This window comes from Poeciliopsis prolifica, unplaced genomic scaffold (genome assembly GCF_027474105.1).
Source record: "Poeciliopsis prolifica strain line A6 unplaced genomic scaffold, Auburn_PproV2 SCAFFOLD050, whole genome shotgun sequence".
Lineage (NCBI taxonomy): Eukaryota > Metazoa > Chordata > Actinopteri > Cyprinodontiformes > Poeciliidae > Poeciliopsis > Poeciliopsis prolifica.
Window position 1 is genome coordinate 3,090,036 of NW_026562425.1, and position 20,743 is coordinate 3,110,778.

General features: G+C 40.6%; 1 protein-coding gene across 1 annotated transcript in view; it reads left to right on the forward strand.

The window, feature by feature from the left end:
* Positions 1-20,743, forward strand: part of LOC129378006 (receptor-type tyrosine-protein phosphatase F-like) — a 224,795-nt gene that overhangs the window by 163,822 nt on the left and 40,230 nt on the right. The window contains 6 exon segments of the mRNA XM_055058240.1: positions 3,846-3,963; positions 4,945-5,517; positions 6,623-6,723; positions 6,832-7,079; positions 9,489-9,567; positions 11,371-11,595. Coding sequence (XP_054914215.1) covers positions 3,846-3,963; positions 4,945-5,517; positions 6,623-6,723; positions 6,832-7,079; positions 9,489-9,567; positions 11,371-11,595 — 1,344 coding nt within the window.

A 20,743-nucleotide genomic window follows, 5' to 3' on the forward strand; every position in this document is an offset into this window, starting at 1 on the left:
GAAATGTGGGGAGGTGCGAGGTTCGGAAAGGGGGGGATTCTGATATGATGAGACGATACACAGTATGTGGAACGCAAGAAGGTGGAAAATGAGATTTTTTTTTCTTCTACTACAAATAAAGAGTTTATAAATCAGAATCAGAAGAAATGTAAAGTTAAATACTCCTTTATTGTAGCACTGATAGGAAGCTAATATTAACTTTACACAGTTGGCGATTAACACTTAGTTGCTTCAGTGCTTACAAATCATCTCACACTTTGTCCCAAATGTTATTTGATTTCTTTTGGAGAGGTTTAAGAATGCATTCAAATGCATAAAATTAGATTATACACAATATTGTATTTGCACAAAATAGTGGGATTAAGCTATATTTTGGGGCAGACAAAGAATTTTATGTTTTTTTGTTTACACAAATCAAGTGAAGATCGTTTCAATCACAAATTGTGTTGTAAAGCATTAGTAAAATAAAAAACATCATTTTAGTTTAGTTCTGATAGGAAGTGACAAAAGCTCATTTTTATTGTCATTAGCTGCTAACAGTTAGCCAGTTGCTGTATTATTATTATGCTTACTAATAATTTGTAACTTATCTGTTCAAGTTTGTTTTATTTTCTACCAGTAAAAACTGCAAGGTACAGATTTAACAGAACTTGTGTTGGAAATGAATAATTGTGTTAAAATACAACCAGCTTGCAAAATAAAATTTTACCCTCAGGCTTCAGGTCAACAAGAGGAAATTAGCTTTTTTTGAAATACCAAGGCCCCATTTTTTAATCACAGAGTGAGTAAAGGTCTTCTGAATCACTAACTGTGATTTAAAAGACACTATATAACAAAATATTTTTTTTAGCTTAGAGCTGTTAGCCTCATTAGTAGCTAAGAGTTAGCCAAAACTTCCTAATCTTTTTGCATTTTCACTGTTGGCATCTTTTTATTCTGCTTGCTGCCACACAAAACAAATCGGAGTTTCTTTAATAATGTTGCTCTATAATTTAAGAAAGTTTACATAATTGTCTTACTTTAAACGAGAAAAAGAATGCGACACTACTACATTATACAGAAAAAATATGAGCACTTTGAACATTACAGGTGTTATTTATATCATTACAAATACAATTATATTTCTTTATATAGGAAATATAATAGCAGTATATCTTTCTGTTTTATTTATTCATAAATTTGATGTGAAGAGGTGTAACCTATTTTCACTATAAATGCATATTTGTTTTCGCAATAGTGTAAATGAATAATTCATGAGTTTGTAATGAAAGTCTTTGAAAAAGTTAAATGTTCATGAGTGAAATTAAGCCTAAGGATAAAATGGTACCTGATTTGAATTCATAACCTGCAGCAATGCAGAGCCACCGGCAGACAAGAAGGTGTGCAACTGATGTGAGAATATTTATATCATTAGAGACTTCGAGTCTTTGCTTGGGGTGGGGGGAATGACCTGTGGACATCCATGGCTCTACCCAAGACGATTACTGCAGTCTTTAATTAGAAAACTGCAACTGCGACAGTTTCAGCCTGTCAAACTGGTAAAATGGCTCCAACACCAGTACTTTAATCTGTCCCTTTAATAACTGAGGCAGCAGGGTGTGTGCAGCCGTTTGGTTCTACGCGATAACGCTAAGCTGCAGAAACCTGGTCACAGATTCCCCTTGCAGCCACATGCCAAGAGTCAAGCTTGGCTCTTGTCCCTCTGCCTTTAATGCGTTGATTAACACCTGTCAGACAGAGCGCCAGATGCCGTCAGAGGACGTCTCCCATTTCACACGTCCGTGTTGTTTGCTTAGCATTCTGTTTGCCAGGTAGCTAATGCAGTGGGACACGCCACAGACAGATGTCAGCAGCAGAAACATCAACATGTCGGTGTGACCCCTGCTTAGCAAGGAGTTAGATCAGAAAGCTATTTTTTTTTCAATTTTAGTGAATCATGACACAAATATTCTGAAACGAGTAACATAGATAAAATCAAATATTGCCTTTTGGCTAAAAGAAGCAATTTTATTTCTATCTGTGTCACTAATTGCCTCTTGACTCTTTTCATTCTTGTGAGGATTTTGGCAGGGAGCTTCATAGAAAAAACTCCATTTCTATGACTTGATAATCTTTGTAATGCCCTTTGGTGCTGCTCTAAGCATTTGCTCTGAAGGAAAACTTTGAAGCTTTGCTTTCTCTACTTTGTGCTGAGTTTCAAAAGTGTTACCAGACCTGGGTCGACCTTGTCAGTGCAGAAGGAGGGGCCATCTCTGCTGCTGCCATCACAGAGATTGTTAAAGCCATTTTGTATGAATAAAGTAATGAGACTTCCTCCATAAAGTTAAAATGGTTTTATTATACAGTAATTTAGCATTTTTCTCCCATCTCTCAAAGGTTAGCATGGGAGTGCCGAATGTCCCTGAAAGAGGAAGATGGTAGAAAGAACAGTTGAGCAGAGCTAGCATATAAAGCCTGTTAAATATTCTTTCTGTGTTAAAGAAATTAAAATTTCGTTAGCTACAGAAACTGCAATAGCGAGAAGCTGTATGATATTCCAAGTATCTGGAGTTTAAGTGGAGTTCCAGCAGGAAGGCTTATAGGCATCTGTGTACTTGTCCTCTCAGTGGCTCCAGCCAGAACCAGATAACTCGAGCATGTGTACTTAAGCCGCAGGCATTCATTTATTCCCGAGTCTGAGCTCATCTGCGCAGTTTTCTGTCTATATGTTTACTTATCCTAGACTGGAGAGGTTTGCTTATAATTTTTAAATTCAGTTTTCCAAGGTCTTTCAAAGTTTTTCATTGGCTTCTTCTTATTCATTCACAGTCAGCAAAACTTATTTGAGGATATTTCTGCATATTATGGTACAAATGTTAAACAACTTGGTGAAAAAAAACAAACATTGCAAGCAGCATATTTAGGGAATTTGTAACTATTGAGTGTTACAAAAACAGCTTTTTGTAACACTCAACAAAAAAGCTGAGTGTTACAAATTATATTTTGCTTTTGGAAGCAAAATAAAAAGAAATCCAAAGTGACCTAAGCCGTTTGCACAGGCCTGTCTCTCCTGGTGAGTATGTGTAGTCAGGTGTGTGTGTCTGTCTGTTTGTTTGTTGGTTTACATATTGGCTTCGTTCAAGCACACTGTTTAATTCCAGAGTGTGGGTGTGTTTTTATTCCGACCGATGCAGACTGGTGTAGTGAGTGCCAGCACTGCAGCAGGTTACACACAACAGTTGTCTCTCTCTGTTTGTTCCTGACTGCTGAGTTACTGATTTGTTCAGTCACTTTAAGTGTGTCTGTGTTTTGTGCATGACACTGCATGGACATGCAGCCAGAGGAGCGAAAATTCTAGCTTTATAAGTCAATGGTCTGCTATTTGTTTACCAAAAAGGGTTGAATTTCATAGTTTTGCGACTGTCAGAAGTGAAGATTTTTGTTGGGTTTTAAGAAACTGCAGTGCAGTGATGATCCTAAGCTCCTCTGGGTATAATCCCATGCTTATCCATGCGGCAGGCATGAACACTGACACACTGGTGATGTTCTGGTTCATTTGGTTTGTTGGTTAATGGGTGCAGTGTGTGCCTTACAGTTGGGCGTAGGAGTTTTTCTTACCCAAGAAAAAATTCTGCTCCTGTTTGTCTGCGTTTTTTAATGTTTAATTTCTGTTTTATGAAATTTCATCAAGGAATATAAGTAAATGGAATATAAGGGGGTTTAATCGCATTACGGTTTCTTTTGGTGCTGTGTGTTCTTTGAGGGGACGTGAGCTCGTTGACGGGGATTTTATTATGATTTTCATCAATGAGAAGGTTTTATTTTACTCAGGTTAATTGATTTCTTGTTATATCACCGTATTACAGGAAGCTGTTATTGGTGGACTGCTGGCTGAAACCACCTACTCCGTCACTGTGGCTGCTTACACCACCAAGGGCGACGGAGCTCGGAGCAAAGCGAAGGTCGTCACCACGACTGGAGCAGGTTTGCAGCAGTTTTATCAACGCTTTCTTGCAAAACAGAGACCACGCACAGATCAGGTGTCACAATGACGTCTTTGGGGCTTTCTGTGTTTGCCTGGGACCTATTAGTTAAATTATTGAAAGAAACCCCACAGTAATATTTCTCTATGAATATACATGTAACAAAGGAGTGGCTAAACCTCACTAGGTCAAAATAGCTTTATATTTAAAGAAAAAAAACATCATTATTCATTATTTTGTGTAATTTTTATCTGGCCCAGTTCATTAGAAATCCGGGATAAAAATGTTTCAACTCTGGGAATGTGAGGTACTGTTGATTGGTTGTGGTATTGTACTTGTATGAAGGTTTCCAGAATAAAACTGCCTTGTAACGCAAGTATTGTTGCATTGTTAATACTGTTTTTTGTAGATTCATATGTACATGCATAAAATAACTATTTTAACTGTTAATCTTTGGTTTATTCACCTTTACCTGTGGTAAATATCAAAATCTTTTAAGTGCATCCTAATTTAAAATTTAGAAAAATACAACCTTCAATTTTATTGAAGGTTGAAATATAGTAATTTTGATACAACAACAAAAACTCATTCTAGTGCAAAAACGTTTAATCAAAAAATATGTTTTTGTTTTTTATAAATGGATGTGTTTTCATTTAAATTTATTTTCATATTTTCAATTTGCGTAATTACATGGTCATTGGAAATAGAGTTAATGTAAAGATGACTTTGTGGAAAAGCACCACATGCTGTGGTCCTATTACAAAGACCCTGAGGACTAGAATTTTTAAATGCCAATTTATAAATTATAATAGAAAAAATCTGACTACAAGAAAATAGCTGCTCACAAAAGTCTAGCATGTTTGTTTTTAAGAGGATGACAAGGATGGTGGTAAAGGAAATCTCATTTTGGGATCACTGAGCCTAAATTTAGCTGTGATTTTAAACATTTTGGAGTGTGGATTTAATTTTTTTGTCTTTTCAGTGCCAGGCAAACCCACTATGATGATCAGCACCACCATGGGAAACACGGCACTCATTCAGTGGCAGCCGCCTAAAGAAATGGTGGGTGAGCTGATGGGCTACCAGCTGCAGTACAAGCGCACCGACGAAGAGGTCTTCACCTCACTGGAGCTGAGCAAAACTAAAGACCACCACACCGTCACCGAGCTGCACAAAGGAGCAACCTACGTCTTCCGGCTCAGCGCCCGGAACCGTGCCGGCGCCGGTGAGGCCTACGTGAAGGAGATCAGCACACCTGAAGACCTGCCCACAGGTTTCCCGCTCAACCTCAAGGTGACGGGTCTCTCCCAGTCGAGCACGAAGCTCACCTGGGAGCCTCCAAACCTGAAGGAACGGAACGGCAAGATAATCTACTACAGGGTGGTGTACAAAGACATAAACAACCAGCAGGACAGCAACAGCAACACCACGAACACGCACTTGACCATTGAGGGACTGAACCCAGACACCACCTATGACATCCGCGTTCAGGCTTTCACCAGCAAGGGGGGCGGCCCTCTGAGCCCCAGCATCCAGAGCAGGACCATGTCGAACGGTAGGGCGTTTATTCACACACATCTCACCGATGTTTGCTTTGAAAACATGACATCAGGGCTTTAAGCCCTCATGTCATCATACTCCGCCATTCGTCCGTCAACAAGTCCATGTGTTTCATAACTTTTGTGGCGCCTTAACTTCTGTAGAGAACCAGTTTTGTCTCCATCTGTGCCACGTCTGTCTCATCTTCCTCTCAGTGTACCGCAGCTCTGTTTATTGATTTACAGAGTGCTAATCTCATTACACGCTACAGTCACATTACCACGCATCCTCATCCTCCATCCCATTACACATAAATCTAAAGCATACCCAGCACATACCTCCTTGTGTGTTTTATAATCTTGTAAACCTAAGATTTCCTATTAATTAGTGGATTGGTGCCTATTTTAAGACACAGGTTGCCTTCTCTACTGTCACATATATTCCAGTGATCTCTGAGATCTGAGTCTGTTGGAAAACTATTCATACCACTTCAACTTTTTGAAGTTGAAAGACAGGAGTATCATTCTAGCACTCTGTATCATTAAAATATGTTTTTTCATATCACTTTATTTAACTTGTTCATAATATGCTGAAATAGAATAAAGCATCAAGCCTTTATTAGCCTAACCTAAGCCCTTTATTAAAAATCTCAAACAAAAAACAGAACAAGCGACAAACACCCACACTCAAAAAACAGTGACCTATTGTGCTTCCTTCAAGAGATTATTATATGATATAGAAGATTATGTCTATGGTCAATACAAAACATATTTATTACATTTTTGCACAAAATCATTTTTAGATAGTGAGATTTTAGTCTGGTCAGTAATGCTTATTTTGAGCTCCTTTCAGAATGAGCTGCTTTAGGGCGTCTTGTCTCTTTAAATCCAAATAAGTTGCTGCTGGCCACGGCTCCAACTCAACGTTTACACTCGCAATGAAAATGACAGCACAGATGCGCAGTTATACAGAAAGTGGTTTCAGGATGGTGGGTCAGCAGCAAAATACTTGTCTTTTACAGCAGCCATTGTACAGTGGATACAGTGGTAAAACCAGCTCACCAAACGTGCTGGAACTCATCAGGTTGCTAAGACAATAATTTTGAACAAATGTCTTTGCAGATTTCCCAACCCTTAACTTTGGTGTCAAGGCTGTCACAAAAACGTCTGTGCTGCTCACCTGGGACTTGCCAGAAAACTACAAATCCCAGGCTACCTTCAAGGTACGTGTCAGTTAAAATTACCCAAAATATCACGAGAAAACTTGGCTTGTTATCACTTCCTTCCATGTGAGTGGAAATTCAAGTTTTCTCTCTTTTTTTTTCTTGCAGATCTTGTACAACCAACAGAGTGTCGAGGTGGAGGGAAACCAAAAGAGGAAGCTGATCACACATCTGCAGCCAGACACCAACTACTCGTTTGTGCTGATAAGCAGGGGAATCATTGCTGGCGGTCTGCAGCAGCAGTTGTCCATCCGCACGGCCCCTGACCTGATTAAAGCCAAGCCCGTCTCACAAACGCCTCAGGATGGCAAAATGACCATCAACCTGCCAAAAGTCCAGACCACCACCCGCGTCAGGTCAGTTATTTATGTTGCACCTTTCACGCCTCCAGATGCCACAAACTTTCAATAGCTTAAGTATTGTCAGTATAATAAAAAAAACTGCAAACAGTTGTAGTTTGCTGGTGTGAGCATGATGTCTCCATTCAGAGGTTTTCCATCCCACTGGGGGAAGACCCTGAGGCTCACCCAGAAAGCACTGGAGGGCATTGAGGGACTTTACATCCCTTCTGGGCTGGAAATGCCGCCGGACGCCCTAGAATGATCTGGAGAATAATTGTAGCATTTTGGCTGTAAAGACATCAACTACAGGTGCATCGGAATAAATTAAAATAACATCATAAAGTTGATTTATTTCAGTAGTTCGGTTCAAAAAGGTAAACTCTATATTGATACATTACAGGTTCGCACAGATGCATGAAATCCTTGAAAATGCTTGAATTTCTGAGGCATTTTCAAGGTTTTGAAAGTGCTTGATTTCTGTATAAAGTCTTTGAATGTGTGTGATATTCAAACTGCACAGTTCTGTAATAAAGTGCAATCTAACATTTGATGAAAAGCCTAAATTTGGAAAGCATTACATTTGAAACTACATATTTTTATACACTTAATAGAAAGACCAACAGCTTTTTTTCACATTGTGACTAAACTTCTCTTGTTTTAAGCCGGTTAGAATTACTACAAAGTATTTCATGGGACGTAAACATTTTTTGTATATTTTAGTTTACCTGGTGCCTGCTGTAGAATGTCAAATAGTATCACAAGATATAGTGATAAATTATAAGTAATAGTAAATTGCAACTGTCTAATTTAGTTCATCTTTGCCAAAGTGTGGCACTGGAAAAGTTTGAAAACTTACCTTGAAAAGTAAGTTTAAAGTAAGTAAATTTTACTGTGGGAAAAGTGAATGAACCCTGGTATGGTATGAAAAGGAATTGGGCTCTTCAGGCTGTCACAAACATGAAAATAATCCGATTCCCAAAGCACCGACTCCAGCCATAATCCAGATGATGATAGTGCATATCATCTTCTGCATGATATGCCTGTCATACAGAACTTATGATGTATCTTCTACCACAATTTTTCCTTCCACTCAACTTATTTTCCATTAGGAAGGGTTGTGCAGATCCAAATCTTAAAAAGGGTTTTGGTCATTTGCCTTATTAAAAGAAATGCATCCAGTTCATTTCTAAGCAGTAAGAACAAGATTTGGGTCAGTCTTTCTTTGAGAGTGCTTTTGCCAATTTCAGTAAATTAATTAAAAGTTGATTTTGATCCACCAAAACCTACTGGATAGACGCGGTTATAGAAAGGAAATAGAAAAGTTGTGTTTATAAAGGGTCGATACTTTGACAATGAATTTCAAAAGGATTTTAATCTAAATTAAAATAGAAAGTTTTCGTCTGTGTTGGTTACTCTGAAAAGTAAGAAGTTTTCAAGATGAGCTGCAGGAAAAATATCAGCATCTGATCGATAACAAAGCACTGATCCAACTCTTAAACCGCAGCTTTTACTTTCAGAAAGCTGATGATAATTTAGACTTAACATCAGGCTGAGCTGTTTTCTTTTGACATAAATTGTTAAGAGCTGCTAAGAGCCGGGTAAAGCCTTTATCTTTATGTACACACACTCACAAATACAGACATGTCAGAGGAACGCGGCAAGTTGATTGGTGTAAAGATTACGGTGCTGTCAAGCCCGGGCCAGGTCCAGCTCAGATTGACGGACGGAGTGGGTTGGCGATGGGGGGGATGGAGTAGCAGAGGGGTGTGTTAGCTTGTTTTGGTGAGGAGCCGCCTTGTTATACACGTCTTCTTCCACTCCAAGACTTGAGTGACTGTTGAATCACAGGTGCGAAGCAGAGAAGAGGAGTGGGAGGAGGAAAGGCAGCTGCTTTCGTTGCCAGCAGCAGCAGCTCGTTTTACAAAATGTCGCAGAGGAGAGAAAACTTTGAGCCGAGAGAAAACAGTCGGGGCTTGACAGCGAGATGGAGCCAACGCAAATATAAACACAGAAACATGAGTGCTTTGTGTGCTCTTGCATGTATGCTCATTGAGTCGGTACCTAACCTCCTCAGTTTGACCCTCCCCAATGATGTCCTTCATTTCCATCCATCTGGGTCTTCATAACAGCAGCACAGAAACACATATTTGCTCTTATTAACCTCAGGAATCCTACAGGGATCTCCATTAGCTGGAAGCTCCCCTCCACTGAATGGTGTTTGTTCCGGTCCGTGTGGCAGATGTTCTTAGCGTTTAGCCATTAATTGGGGAACGCAGCGCCAATCTGCTGGAGTTCGACCTTGGTTGGACTCACTTGTGCGGTGGCGCCGTTCCAACAAAAGCATCTCCAAGTCTCCAAATGTGTCGACTGAGTCTTGCTCTGTTTACTGAGGTCTTATTTTTATTTTTTTAAATTCCTCATCAGATGGTTTTACATCGTGGTGGTGCCACAGTCCCAATCGATTCATCGGTGGAAGAACCCAGACGAGGTGGACCTGGAAGAGGTGAGTGCCAGGCAGGGGGCTGATTGGCTAATGTTCCCAGGTTACAGGGGTCAACGATAGCATTTTCCGCTCCAACTGGGAGGGGAGTCGCCGGTGGTAGCCAATTATCTCTACCCTCCTGAGCTCAGGGAGGAAGAGATATTAAACTCTGAGTCACTCAGGTAGGAGGGGAGTCTCCTGATTGGATGCCAGGTCTGCAAACAGCAGCCATCTGTCGAATAAAACCATTTGCACGTTCAGATTATAGTATTAATGTGTAGCAAGTGATGCAGGGCTTAATTTGATCTCTCTTATATTCCTTTGCAAGCAATACCTACAAATTTCTGTCTACCTCTGTTATGACAGTACATTCTGAGATGAAAATCTAAGCTTTTGAACATATTATAAGTAAATATTTCAAGTAAACATCTTGTGGCCCATGGTTAAAAACAATTGGGTCATTTCATCAGGATTTAGACCCAAAACATCCAATACAATCTGCAATCTGCAGTAGAACAAATAAATTTATAAATTGTTCTAGTAATTATTGCAATGAACTATCATGTTGTTTTGAGGACATTTTCAATTCATCTATTGGTAATGACATATCAACATAAGTTCACCCTTTCAAATACTAATAAACTTTAATTTATGAAGAGCACTCGACATTGGAACCGAAAGACACTTAAAATATTCAAAGTGAAAATGATAAATAAAACCAAAATAAAAATCTACTTGCAACTGAAAGCATAAATAAAAAAAATCAATTATTGGGTCTCTAAACAAATGAAAACAGAAATTATTGAGCTTATTTTACGTCATCATCCAATAATTTGCCTATTGTGACAGGCTTAGCAACAGGTGCATAATGCAGACACACTCTGCATTATACATCTTCCCATCTTCTCATAAACTTTTATATGATTGCCTAATTTATTTATTTGTTGTTGAATAATGATGCTACTTAGTCATGGGGGAGTTTAGGCCTACATGCCTGAATAATAATGACAGGAGGTTTAAGTAAACTTGGAGATCTGAAACACCATTGCTCAAGGTCTCCCCTTAGGAATAATGGAGGAGACAGAGAGGGAAAGAGATGGGACTCCCTGAGTCATTAAACACAGAGCAGGCCATTGTCTCCTCCCTCCAACATAATGATTTAATAAAGCTACATCTGGAGCGGCACACGAGACATCAGTGACAGGAAACAAAATGCTGCTGAAAAACACAATGCCGCAGTGCTGTACACACCCGCTCATTTATTAACCAGGCTGGCAGTCATGCTGAGATTGTGTGCTCCACTAAGTGCTAATTGCTCACTTCGTAGCTTGGCTGCATTGTTTGCCGTTGTGCCAGCGTGCAAAGGGCATTTTAGCACTGTGGAGTCATTATCTTTTACTGAGCAGCTCAGCCAAACCTGGACATACACTGTCGATGCAAAGGCTTTGTTTTTCTGATATTCCAGGAGTTCAGACGCTTTGATTTGTCTCAGATTCACTAGTTTGGGGTTTCTTAATGATGAGCCACAGTCTTTCATCTTTTAGATGTGTCGCTGCTCCATCACACCTGATTAAAATGATTGCATTTACCTCTTCGGCATGCTGTCAGGTCCTGCAGGAACCTGTTAATCACCTGCAGGACAGTGCACCCCTGAGGGCCGGGGCTAACAAACCCTGCATTAGTTTCTGCTATAACGTAAACCTGAGCTGATCCTACAGCCTGGATGCTGTACTTTGGCAGGTTGTCAGGTCTCAGGGGTCATCTCACTTGGGCTCTGTTGCTAATTTTAAACCTTAACCTTTCCACTTTGCCTCCTTCCCCCAGCTGCTCAGGTCCAGAGAAGGTCCGATGCTGAGGCGCAGACGCCACGTGGAGTCCCCCGGGGCATATGTTGCAGCCAAACTGACTCATCTGCCGCCAACCTTTATACTGGGTGATGGCCAGGACTACATGGGTTTCAAAAACAAGCCCCTAACTAACATGCAGGAGTTCCAGTGGTTTGTTGTTGCAGTACTGCGAAACGAGGGGACGGATGGCGCAGCTAATTATGTAAGTTAAATCCTTCTTCTCTACTTGGACCAGGGCAGATGGTTGGACCTCACATTGTACTCTCTACATCAGCAGTTCCCATAAATCAGACTCAGACTGAGTGGTTTGTCGATCTAATATCATATTTCTGGCTACAATAGCTGTGGTTGGTAATAATATGAAAAGCAAAGCACTTTATTTATGGAAGTAGGAGGACAAAACTTTCTATAAATTTTGCCCACACTCTTATGAGCTGAATTATCAACAAGTTCTATCAAAACAGAAACTAAGCAAGCTAACATTAGCCTAGCAGCTGTACAAATATCCTGGGGTGAGCAAGATGCTTAATATTTTACAAAGTATATGTAGATCGATACACATGTAGATATATATAATAGATGTGTTATTATATCTTTTAGCTTTTATCTTACTTGTTCCAACAGTGTCATGATGGTTTACTCTAAATGTTTCGCCTTGTATGTAGATAAATTAACTTTTTTTGTTGGGGCGTTGGTAATCACCATTATCAAGTTTTGGACGAATTCGATAAGTGGCCATTATTCTTCACTGTCTAAAATGAGCAACAAACTGTTTTCAATGTAAGTTGTCATTTTCTTTTTGCTTGCTCATCCAGGTTAATTAATTTCAGGTTAAGTTTATCACCCAACATTAAACTCTCACCACTTCTCAGCCTCTAGCGTTTGGAAAACAGCTGCGATCAGACAAAGTGGTTGGTTGTTTTCTTCCCTCCACTTAGCCTTTATTGTAGCAGCCTCTAAGAGACATTACAGCTTGTCCTGATAACTCCCTTATCAGGACAAGGGATGACATCAGAGATCCTGCTTTGGCTTCCCTGCAGCCAGCGGGGGCCCCATCCACATGTCTTAGCAATGCTAATACAGGCCTCTTGGCTTGCTAAGTGGCGGCACTGTGCACTTGTCGAGCAGCGCTAACACGGAGGCCCGCCTCTCTGGGATGGTCTGGGCTAAACATCACTGCAGGAGGAATGAGAGTCTGCGATTGCTCTGGGCTCCTCTGCTACCCCAGACATGCATATTCAGCAGCTGGGCCCTCGACGACCAGAGAGGGAGTTCTTCATGTCTTAAACTGAATCTCAGACTTTTTACCTATTTCTTTCTTTCTTTCCTTCCACTCCCTCCTTTGAGCTCTTTTTCTCATCCGCTCTCCGCTGTGAAGACGCCAGAGATCGATTAGTGCGGTTGGAGTTAAGAGGGAGACGAGGACCCGGTCACAGGGCCGAGACAGTCCATAAGGCAGGCCTGATTCCCTTGAAGCGCTGCTTTACATGTCCCTAAAGCCCCTCTCGTCCCCCGTGTAATCCCTCCACTCTGAGAAGGCCATGGACGTGCAAAGGAGGCAGTCCTGGCCAGCTATGATATATCTGACTTCAAAGAAAATCCTCAAATCCCATCGTTGCACAGGACTCTCGCCACACCTGCACAGCACAGCAAGTTGGATCAGAAGAGCTCAAAAACGCTTTCTTTCCTCAAACTGACAGGAAGTTACTCACCTTTTAAACTGGACCACTTAGATTTATTGGGCTCCACTCACAGGGTCGTTCAATTAGTAATTTGCAATAAAGCTAATGCAAATTACAAGTAGTGGTGAGCATTAAGTGTGTCTTTTATCATTTATTGTGACAAATTTTTTAGCATAAAAATTAATTTAATGTTATCACAATAAATTACATTTAACCTCCAAAACCGTCCGTATTGTTAATTTTACTACTTTCTCCACTGTTTGTTCAGTAAAATCATGAAAAAATACAAACTGGAGCATCAATAAATATAATTCAATTTGAAAATATAATTAAATGCAGTTCTGGTGTGCATCTCAGTGATATAAATTATAATTTTTAAATAATTGGTATTCTGAAGAAACCTAAATAGAAATGTTTTTCAAGAGCAGTATTTGTTTTTGTGGCAGTATGAATACATTTACAGCCATACGGTTACTTAAAAAAGATGATCTAGCTAATTTATTATCGTTTTTATCAATTTCACCACATTGTGACAAAACTATAAGTTCATATCGCCAACCCCTTATTTCATGTTGTCATTTCCTAAATGACATATTGTTGATACATGTATTGTGTTTTTGGACACCAAAGATGAACTTAACATTTCCTGGTCTCTGTTAGACAAGCTCATCTCTGACAGTATTTTGGAAAAGATCCTTTTTCTGCTTTTATCAGTCTGTTAGGGCATTGAGCTGTAACTAGTGCTGAATAAATACTTAAAGTTCTCCAAATATGCCAGAAAGGATGACTGCAATTAAAACCTATGAATGAAATTTAATTATTTCTTAGTTTAAACTGTACGTATAATATCTGCCAACAGCTATTCACAACTTGCCATCCTGGGAAATTGGTTATATCATCTAATGCAAAGTGGATTTTTAACACATTTCAACCACACACTTTCTTAAATTTTATAGATATTTTATGTGACCAAGTTAGTTTCACGAATCTTACTGAGCTGGAGCTGTTTTGTAAAGAACAATTGGCAGAACTGTTTGAGATTGACGTTAACATACTTCCATCTCCAGTTGCACTACTTTGTGTTTGTCTATCATATTAAATCCTAATAAAAACATTGAAGTTTGCACTTGTAATGTCACTAAACATGAACAATTACAAAGAGTATGCAGATTTTGGTGCAATACACTGTAGCTTTGAAATAACAGGCCCACTACAGAGCATCCATTGTTTGTGTAGTCAGTCACTGATTGCAGCACAAATCTTGTCAGTCAGACGCCGCAGCGGTGTTTGTTTTTGTTGGCCCCCACGTGGCATTTGCAGATGTTTTATTACCAAAGGCGCGGGGGTAGAAGAAGAAGAAGAAGGTGAAGCGTGCAGCAGACAGACGCTGCCTGGAGCAGGATCTTCACCAGACCCAGGAGAACAAAACAACAAGTAGTGGAATAAATGACTTGTGTCTTTACTAGGCTTCCACAAACTCCCCTCGTGTGGATCAAACGGGACCGCCAGGGTTTAATAAGCCCTCGTATATCAATGGCCACAAGCTGCTGCTAGTGGTTGAAGAGAGTCTGAGAACGGAGGGGGAGCGAGAGAAAGAAAGGAGAGGAGAATACGCCTTCATGTCTCCCCAGCACCAAAGGCGGATAAACAAGCCGGGGGAAGTGTGAAATAAGATGATAGATGCTGGGTGTGTATAAACAGTATCATTTAATGCGAAAAGAGACTGAGGCAGGAAGGAGAATGAAACACTGTGTGATCTGAGGCAGAGAGGAGGGGTGGTGCTGGAGAGCAAAAAAGAGGATGAGATGTTTTCCCCCATTTCTGCCTTGTGTCCAGTCCAACCTGTGAAGCTCCGATGAGACGGAGCGAACCGACAGCAGAGGAGGTGATTGTTCCACCGCGTGCTGCCCTCGTGATAAGAGAAAAGTCAGGTTTTGGCAGAGAGAAGAACCCAAACCGAGCGATCAGATTTGCTCTTTGGAGTTTTATCCAAGCATTTGTATTCTCCTCACTCTCATGGAGAGTTTGCTTTGTAGCGCTAATTCTGTTGCTTCAAACTCCAAACACCCCAAACATTGAAGACAAGCTGCTTTTAAAATTTAAAAGGCTCAAACGAACAGTATCAAGAGGGGATTATGAAAACAAGATGCTTTTTGTGGGTCTTTTGTTTTTGAATGCGGCTGAAACAATTATTCATATTAATTGTGTTTTATCGATTATGGAACTAAGTTAAAAACAATTATAGAGTGGAAGGGACGAAGGAAATATCAATATTTGTGGTCCAGCTATTAATTGGTTAACCCAAAAAACAATCAACAGATCAGCCTTGCACTGTACTGATGTCAAGTTGATGTTAGAATCATTGTTTTAGCTGCAGATGTTTCCTTTGCTAAAGATGATCAAGCATACAGTAAAGGAATGCTATGTTGTTGTATTTTAGGCAACAAAATGTTCATTTTCTTAATTAAAAAGGGAATTTAATTTGGTTTATTTGCATTAAAGCTTTGGTATTTATCTGAAAATCTTCAGAAAGTGGCCCTTTGTTCATCCAATTAATCCAATGTCAGAATAATCTATAGAGTTGATAACTAAAATAATCATTGGGTGCATCTCTAGTTTAGATGCAGGTTTTTGAGGGTGGCAGCTCGCATTGTTTATCTAGCGGGTATCTTTTCCTAGAGGCGGTGCCTCCAGTTATCTGAATGCTTTTTATTCATTGATGCTTTAGTTTATACATAAAGGACAAACTGATGAAAAGCATAACTAGAGAAAAATCACCAAAGTGGCATCCAATGCATTTTACTTTTATAGACACCAATCAGGCTGAAAGTCGAAGCCCCTGATGGTTGAAGAGGGAAACATTGATCTTCTTGTTGTAAAGGGTTGCAGAGACTCATTCAGAGTTTTTTATTGGAATTTAGAGGCAGAAAAAGATGAATAGCAAGACCACAGTTTCAGTTGGTTTTATTTCTAGACTTTAACTAAGTCTGGAAAAAGAAAAAAAGAGTTTGGAAAAGACCCAAGTCCCTTTCCTGATGACTAAAAGTTGTCTCTGCTTCTTTCTTTCCTTCCATCCTTTTGTCCCACTGCTGTTTCTTTCTGCCCTTTGTGTTTCACCACCATTATATTTTTGATGTGTCCTCCCACTCTTTTACTGTTCTTTGTGTCCTAAATCTATTTGGTCCTTTCTCACACTTTCTTCCATGTATTCATCCTTTCTGCAGTCTAGTTGAATCTCCTGCCTTATTTAATTTACATTCTTCCTTCTCTTTTTCAATTTAAATATTTCAAATCTGTCCATTGCAGAAATATCTGCCTTAAGCTAATTTGTGATCTTCAGTATTTTATATGTAAAATGAGTGTAAAACACAGTACTCATGGAAATTATGATGCCATATTTCTTAAGTGACTTTCCACGGCGCACTTAGGCCACACAGAATGTCTTTTGTGGGTTTTTATATGACTATTAGATGTAATTCGGCATTTTCCACCCCATATTTTGGGATTTCAGGGGATTTATTCCAAACTCTGCTTATAACTGTGTTTGAAATGAAGGCATGGCATTCAGACAGCTCAAGAGCAAGAAAGAAGTGCCCTTTCTGCTGCTGAATGACTGGCGGGACATGCAAGGACAAAACCGAATGAAGGAAAAAAGCACAAAAGAGAAACTGCAGAACAAGACAAAGGGTAGACGGTACCCTGTAGCCACATTTCTGCTTCTCACAGATAAAGACAGATATCTCTTATTTCTCCTACTTTTTGTCACCAATATCTTGTTGCCCGCCCTCTCCATGTCTTCCACTTTGTCATGCAGTGTGAAGGGACTGTGTGGGCTCCTCAGGACCCCTGGGATGGCGGCGGGAGCTGTGGATACATAGCAGGCGTCTGTGCATGTTTGTTTGTTTGTCCTGTCTGGCGCTTGCCCTGCAGCTTATTTAAGCCATTTTATGGGAGGAAAGGGAGCGAGGGGGGTCAACAGCAAGTCGCAACAAATGTGCACATGCTGTGTGCAGCAGATCTACGGAAGAGGATTGGGGCCACTGGAAAAGAAAGAAAAGATTCAGACTTTTAACAAAGAATTCTGATTTATCTCTAATTTCTTACTTTTTTCCCACAAAATTCTGACTCTTCTCATAATTAGTCTTTTTGATTCTGAGAATTGTTTTAATGGTTTGTCCCATCAGGTAAAAAAACTCCGATATAACAAGGAAGAAAGAGTTATTTGATTATGTTTCACACACCTGAGAATATTTGTTTATTTATTTGGATTTTGACATTGATTGACAGAATTAGATCTCAAGATTTTGACTTTTTTTCTCATAATCAAAAAATGCACCATCAGGCAAATCTAGTCTTAAAGCTCACATTTTTGGGACAAGCATGTCTTAAGTGACATACTCCTAATCTTCTTCCATACATAACTCTTCTTCAAAGGGTCTGGGGTGGCAGAGGAGGACGGCGCGCAGCCCATGGGCCAAGCTAGCTACCATGACACCGCTGTGTGTGTCTCGTTTTTCCGTGCCGTCTCTCATCCCTCTTTCCTGTTCACTCGCTGTGCCTTAAACAAACACTCGGAAATCACACGCGCTCTCACTCTCTGCGGCTGCGACCTAGACAAACACGCTCACTTGTAGAGGCTCAAAGGAGTTAGAAAAAAGGCTTTGAAAAACTGATGTTACACATACCCTCACTCTAACAGATGCACACAAATAACCAAATACTCCTTCCAGAGACTAAAGCATCCATGCTTTCTACTGGCTGCTCCTCCTGCCGTAGGATTTAGCAGAAACGTATTAAATCTTTATCCAATATCTCATTTTCGTTCTCAATTTTGTCTCATAACATCAGTCTAGGAGCAACTCTAATCACTTTTAGGCTTATAGAGTAAGCACTTGAGTTAAATTAGCTGAAAACGACTTCTGAGAAGCATATAATGTGAAAAAGGGATTAAATGTGACTAACAAAGTGAAATAAATTACTGCTACTTCTTACACTGGAGCTGCTAAGTACTCAAACAAAGCTTATTGACAGCTGGAGACTCTGGATCACCAGATAGGGTTTTGATAACGCTACAATATGGGACAAATCCCTGTTCAAGGTTTCTGGGTCAATCAATTTCTCCATTGAAGAGGCGTGAAAAGCTTCAATGGAGAGGCGAGTACGTTTGTAATTCCCATGAATTCCAAATATGTGATTGGGAATGGCAACTGGGATTCAAAAAGTGAGGCCTTATCCATCCATGTATCGTCTCGATGCTTACCTTTGCATTTATAATTCAGCCGTTGTGCTAGCGCTCATCACCTATCTGCCATGTCAGCGTATTCAGCCATTTTACAGAAGAGCCATGGAGTCAACACGTTTGAATGACACAAAACCTTTTATGAACCTTGAGAGCTCCGGTGGAGCCAGCTGCACGCTGAAAACAAAGAAAAACAAACCAGAAGATAACTACTTCCTGTTATCTTCTTCATCGTTTTCACCAGGAGTAACGTCCGGTTGTTGATCACGTGACTCGTGAAAAAAAAAAAGATGTTTCCATTGCAGTTTTAAAAAAATACATTTATTCTGTAAGGCTGAAAAACCACCTCATCCTAGAGCTGACTATTCTTATTTATTTATTTTCTTAATCAAGAAATGCATTTTTCCATTAAACAAGTTTGTTTTAAAAATGTTTAACTGTGCAATTTAATGCTCAGAGGAAATGCAGCTAGTGAATAAACCCTGAACTCTGTGTTGTCCGACTGCAGACAGATTTACGCATCTAATCTGAGCTGTGAGAGACAACCTGACGTCGCTCACCGCCAGCCATTCCTTCACAGCCTCATCCAGTCTTTGTGATGCTCAGAGAGGCCAGGAGCGTTTTCAGCTGCGTGACTGAGCTTTTATCAGATATTAGGCCTGTTCAAATGGATGATCCCACTTCACGGCCGTGACCAACAGACAAAAAGCCCTCTCTTTTTGTTCTGCTCCTGTCTGAAGCCACAGCTGCAGTTATTTGTTACTGCAGCAAAAAAGGGGAATATTTTCCCAGGATTCCCTGCAGGGCTGTGTCCTTAAGCCTCTTTCTGGGCCATCCCCATACAACAGGAAGCCCGGAGGTGTCGTCACACAGGCGGCGTCCCGCAGCGGCTCCGTTCTCCCCTCGCCTTTAGATAATGGGTTCCTCCCACTGGCGCTCGGAGCCGGAGTGTTTGTGAGAAACGACTAAATGAAAGATGTTGCCGTGCGCTCCTACGCCGTTTTTATGAAAATCTTTTCACTTTCCTGCTTGAGCTATTTCGCGCGTGTGCCGAACATCGGCGCGCGACTGAGACATGCTGCAGCGCGTGCGCACACATAATGTGAATTTTTCCGGCAGTTGCCCAAGAGTAAGAGAGATAACAGAACTATATGACAGAGGCGCAGGACTGTTTGAGCTCATCTCAGCTTATCTTTCCAATTAATATCTGCCTGTGTGCCAAAGAGCGGGCTGCTGCGCGGCTAATGATGCGGATTACCGCTGCCTGCTGCCCTGCCGCTCACGCTGGGAGCCCAATTCCCTCTGAGGTCTGCGATCTGTCACCCCCTTCTCCCTCCACCTGCACATCCCAGGAACACTCAATAGGTGGCACGCTGAGCTCTAACGACATACGCCTCCTTCTTTCTCGTCTGTCAGCTTGTTTTTCTCAGTTATTCTCTCTCTTTGTCACTCTTCTGGTTTTTTCCCCTCCTCTAAACACTGCATCGCTTTGTCTGCTCGCGCTCCCTCAGAAACACTCTCTCACACACACCTACATGCCTCCCCGCTCGCCCTCCCCCACGCCGTAATTTGGAGACGTTAAGTGGAAAGATGTCTCATTTACAAGCAAGGTGGAAACGCACCCTCACCGTCACCTTCCTCCTCCTTCTCCTCCTCCTCCTCTGTCTCCGTCACGGTGTGATCACTAATGAAGAAGAGATGAGTCCTCGTCTGTGCCCCCATTTATCTCAGCGAACCAAGGGACGTGCGCTCATCCCCACCTCTGTCTTTCCCCTCAAGCCCCTTCTCCTGTCATCCAGCATCTCGATTTGTTCAAACAGAAATGCTTTTATAAAAAGAAATGAAATGAATCCAGTTGGTTTGTTCACAAGAAGAAGTGCCATGTAGATTTCATCTAAACCACGTGTCAAACTCGAGGCTCAAGGGCCAAATTTGGCCCGCCATAGCTTTTTGTGTGACCGTCTAGACTCCAGACGCCAAATTGCATCAATCAATCCGGAACAACCAAATCAAGAGATCCCCCATAGCTTTTTTGCGCTGATCCATAATTGTGAGTTTTACATCAAATGATGCACAAAAATGATCAAAAACATCAGATTTAAGTGATGGTAACTCCCACTGGAGTATTTCTCACGTCTACTACTCTGCTGCCTAAGCCTTACTTGATGTAAAGTCAAAGTCCGTCATCGATACAGTGAGGGAGTCACATTTATCATCTTATCTCAGCGGAAATGTAGCAAAAGTCCTTGCAAATATTTCTAAATTTGCACCACAAATCACAAAATCCTTTAAAGATTGATCTGTGTAGCTATTCAATGTTATTTAATTTTATTAAGTACTTACTGTATGCAGAGCTATTTGTTAAGAAAGGAAATCTGAAGTAGCAAATCTGAGTATTATATAAAATCAGAGCCACTTTAATAATTGTG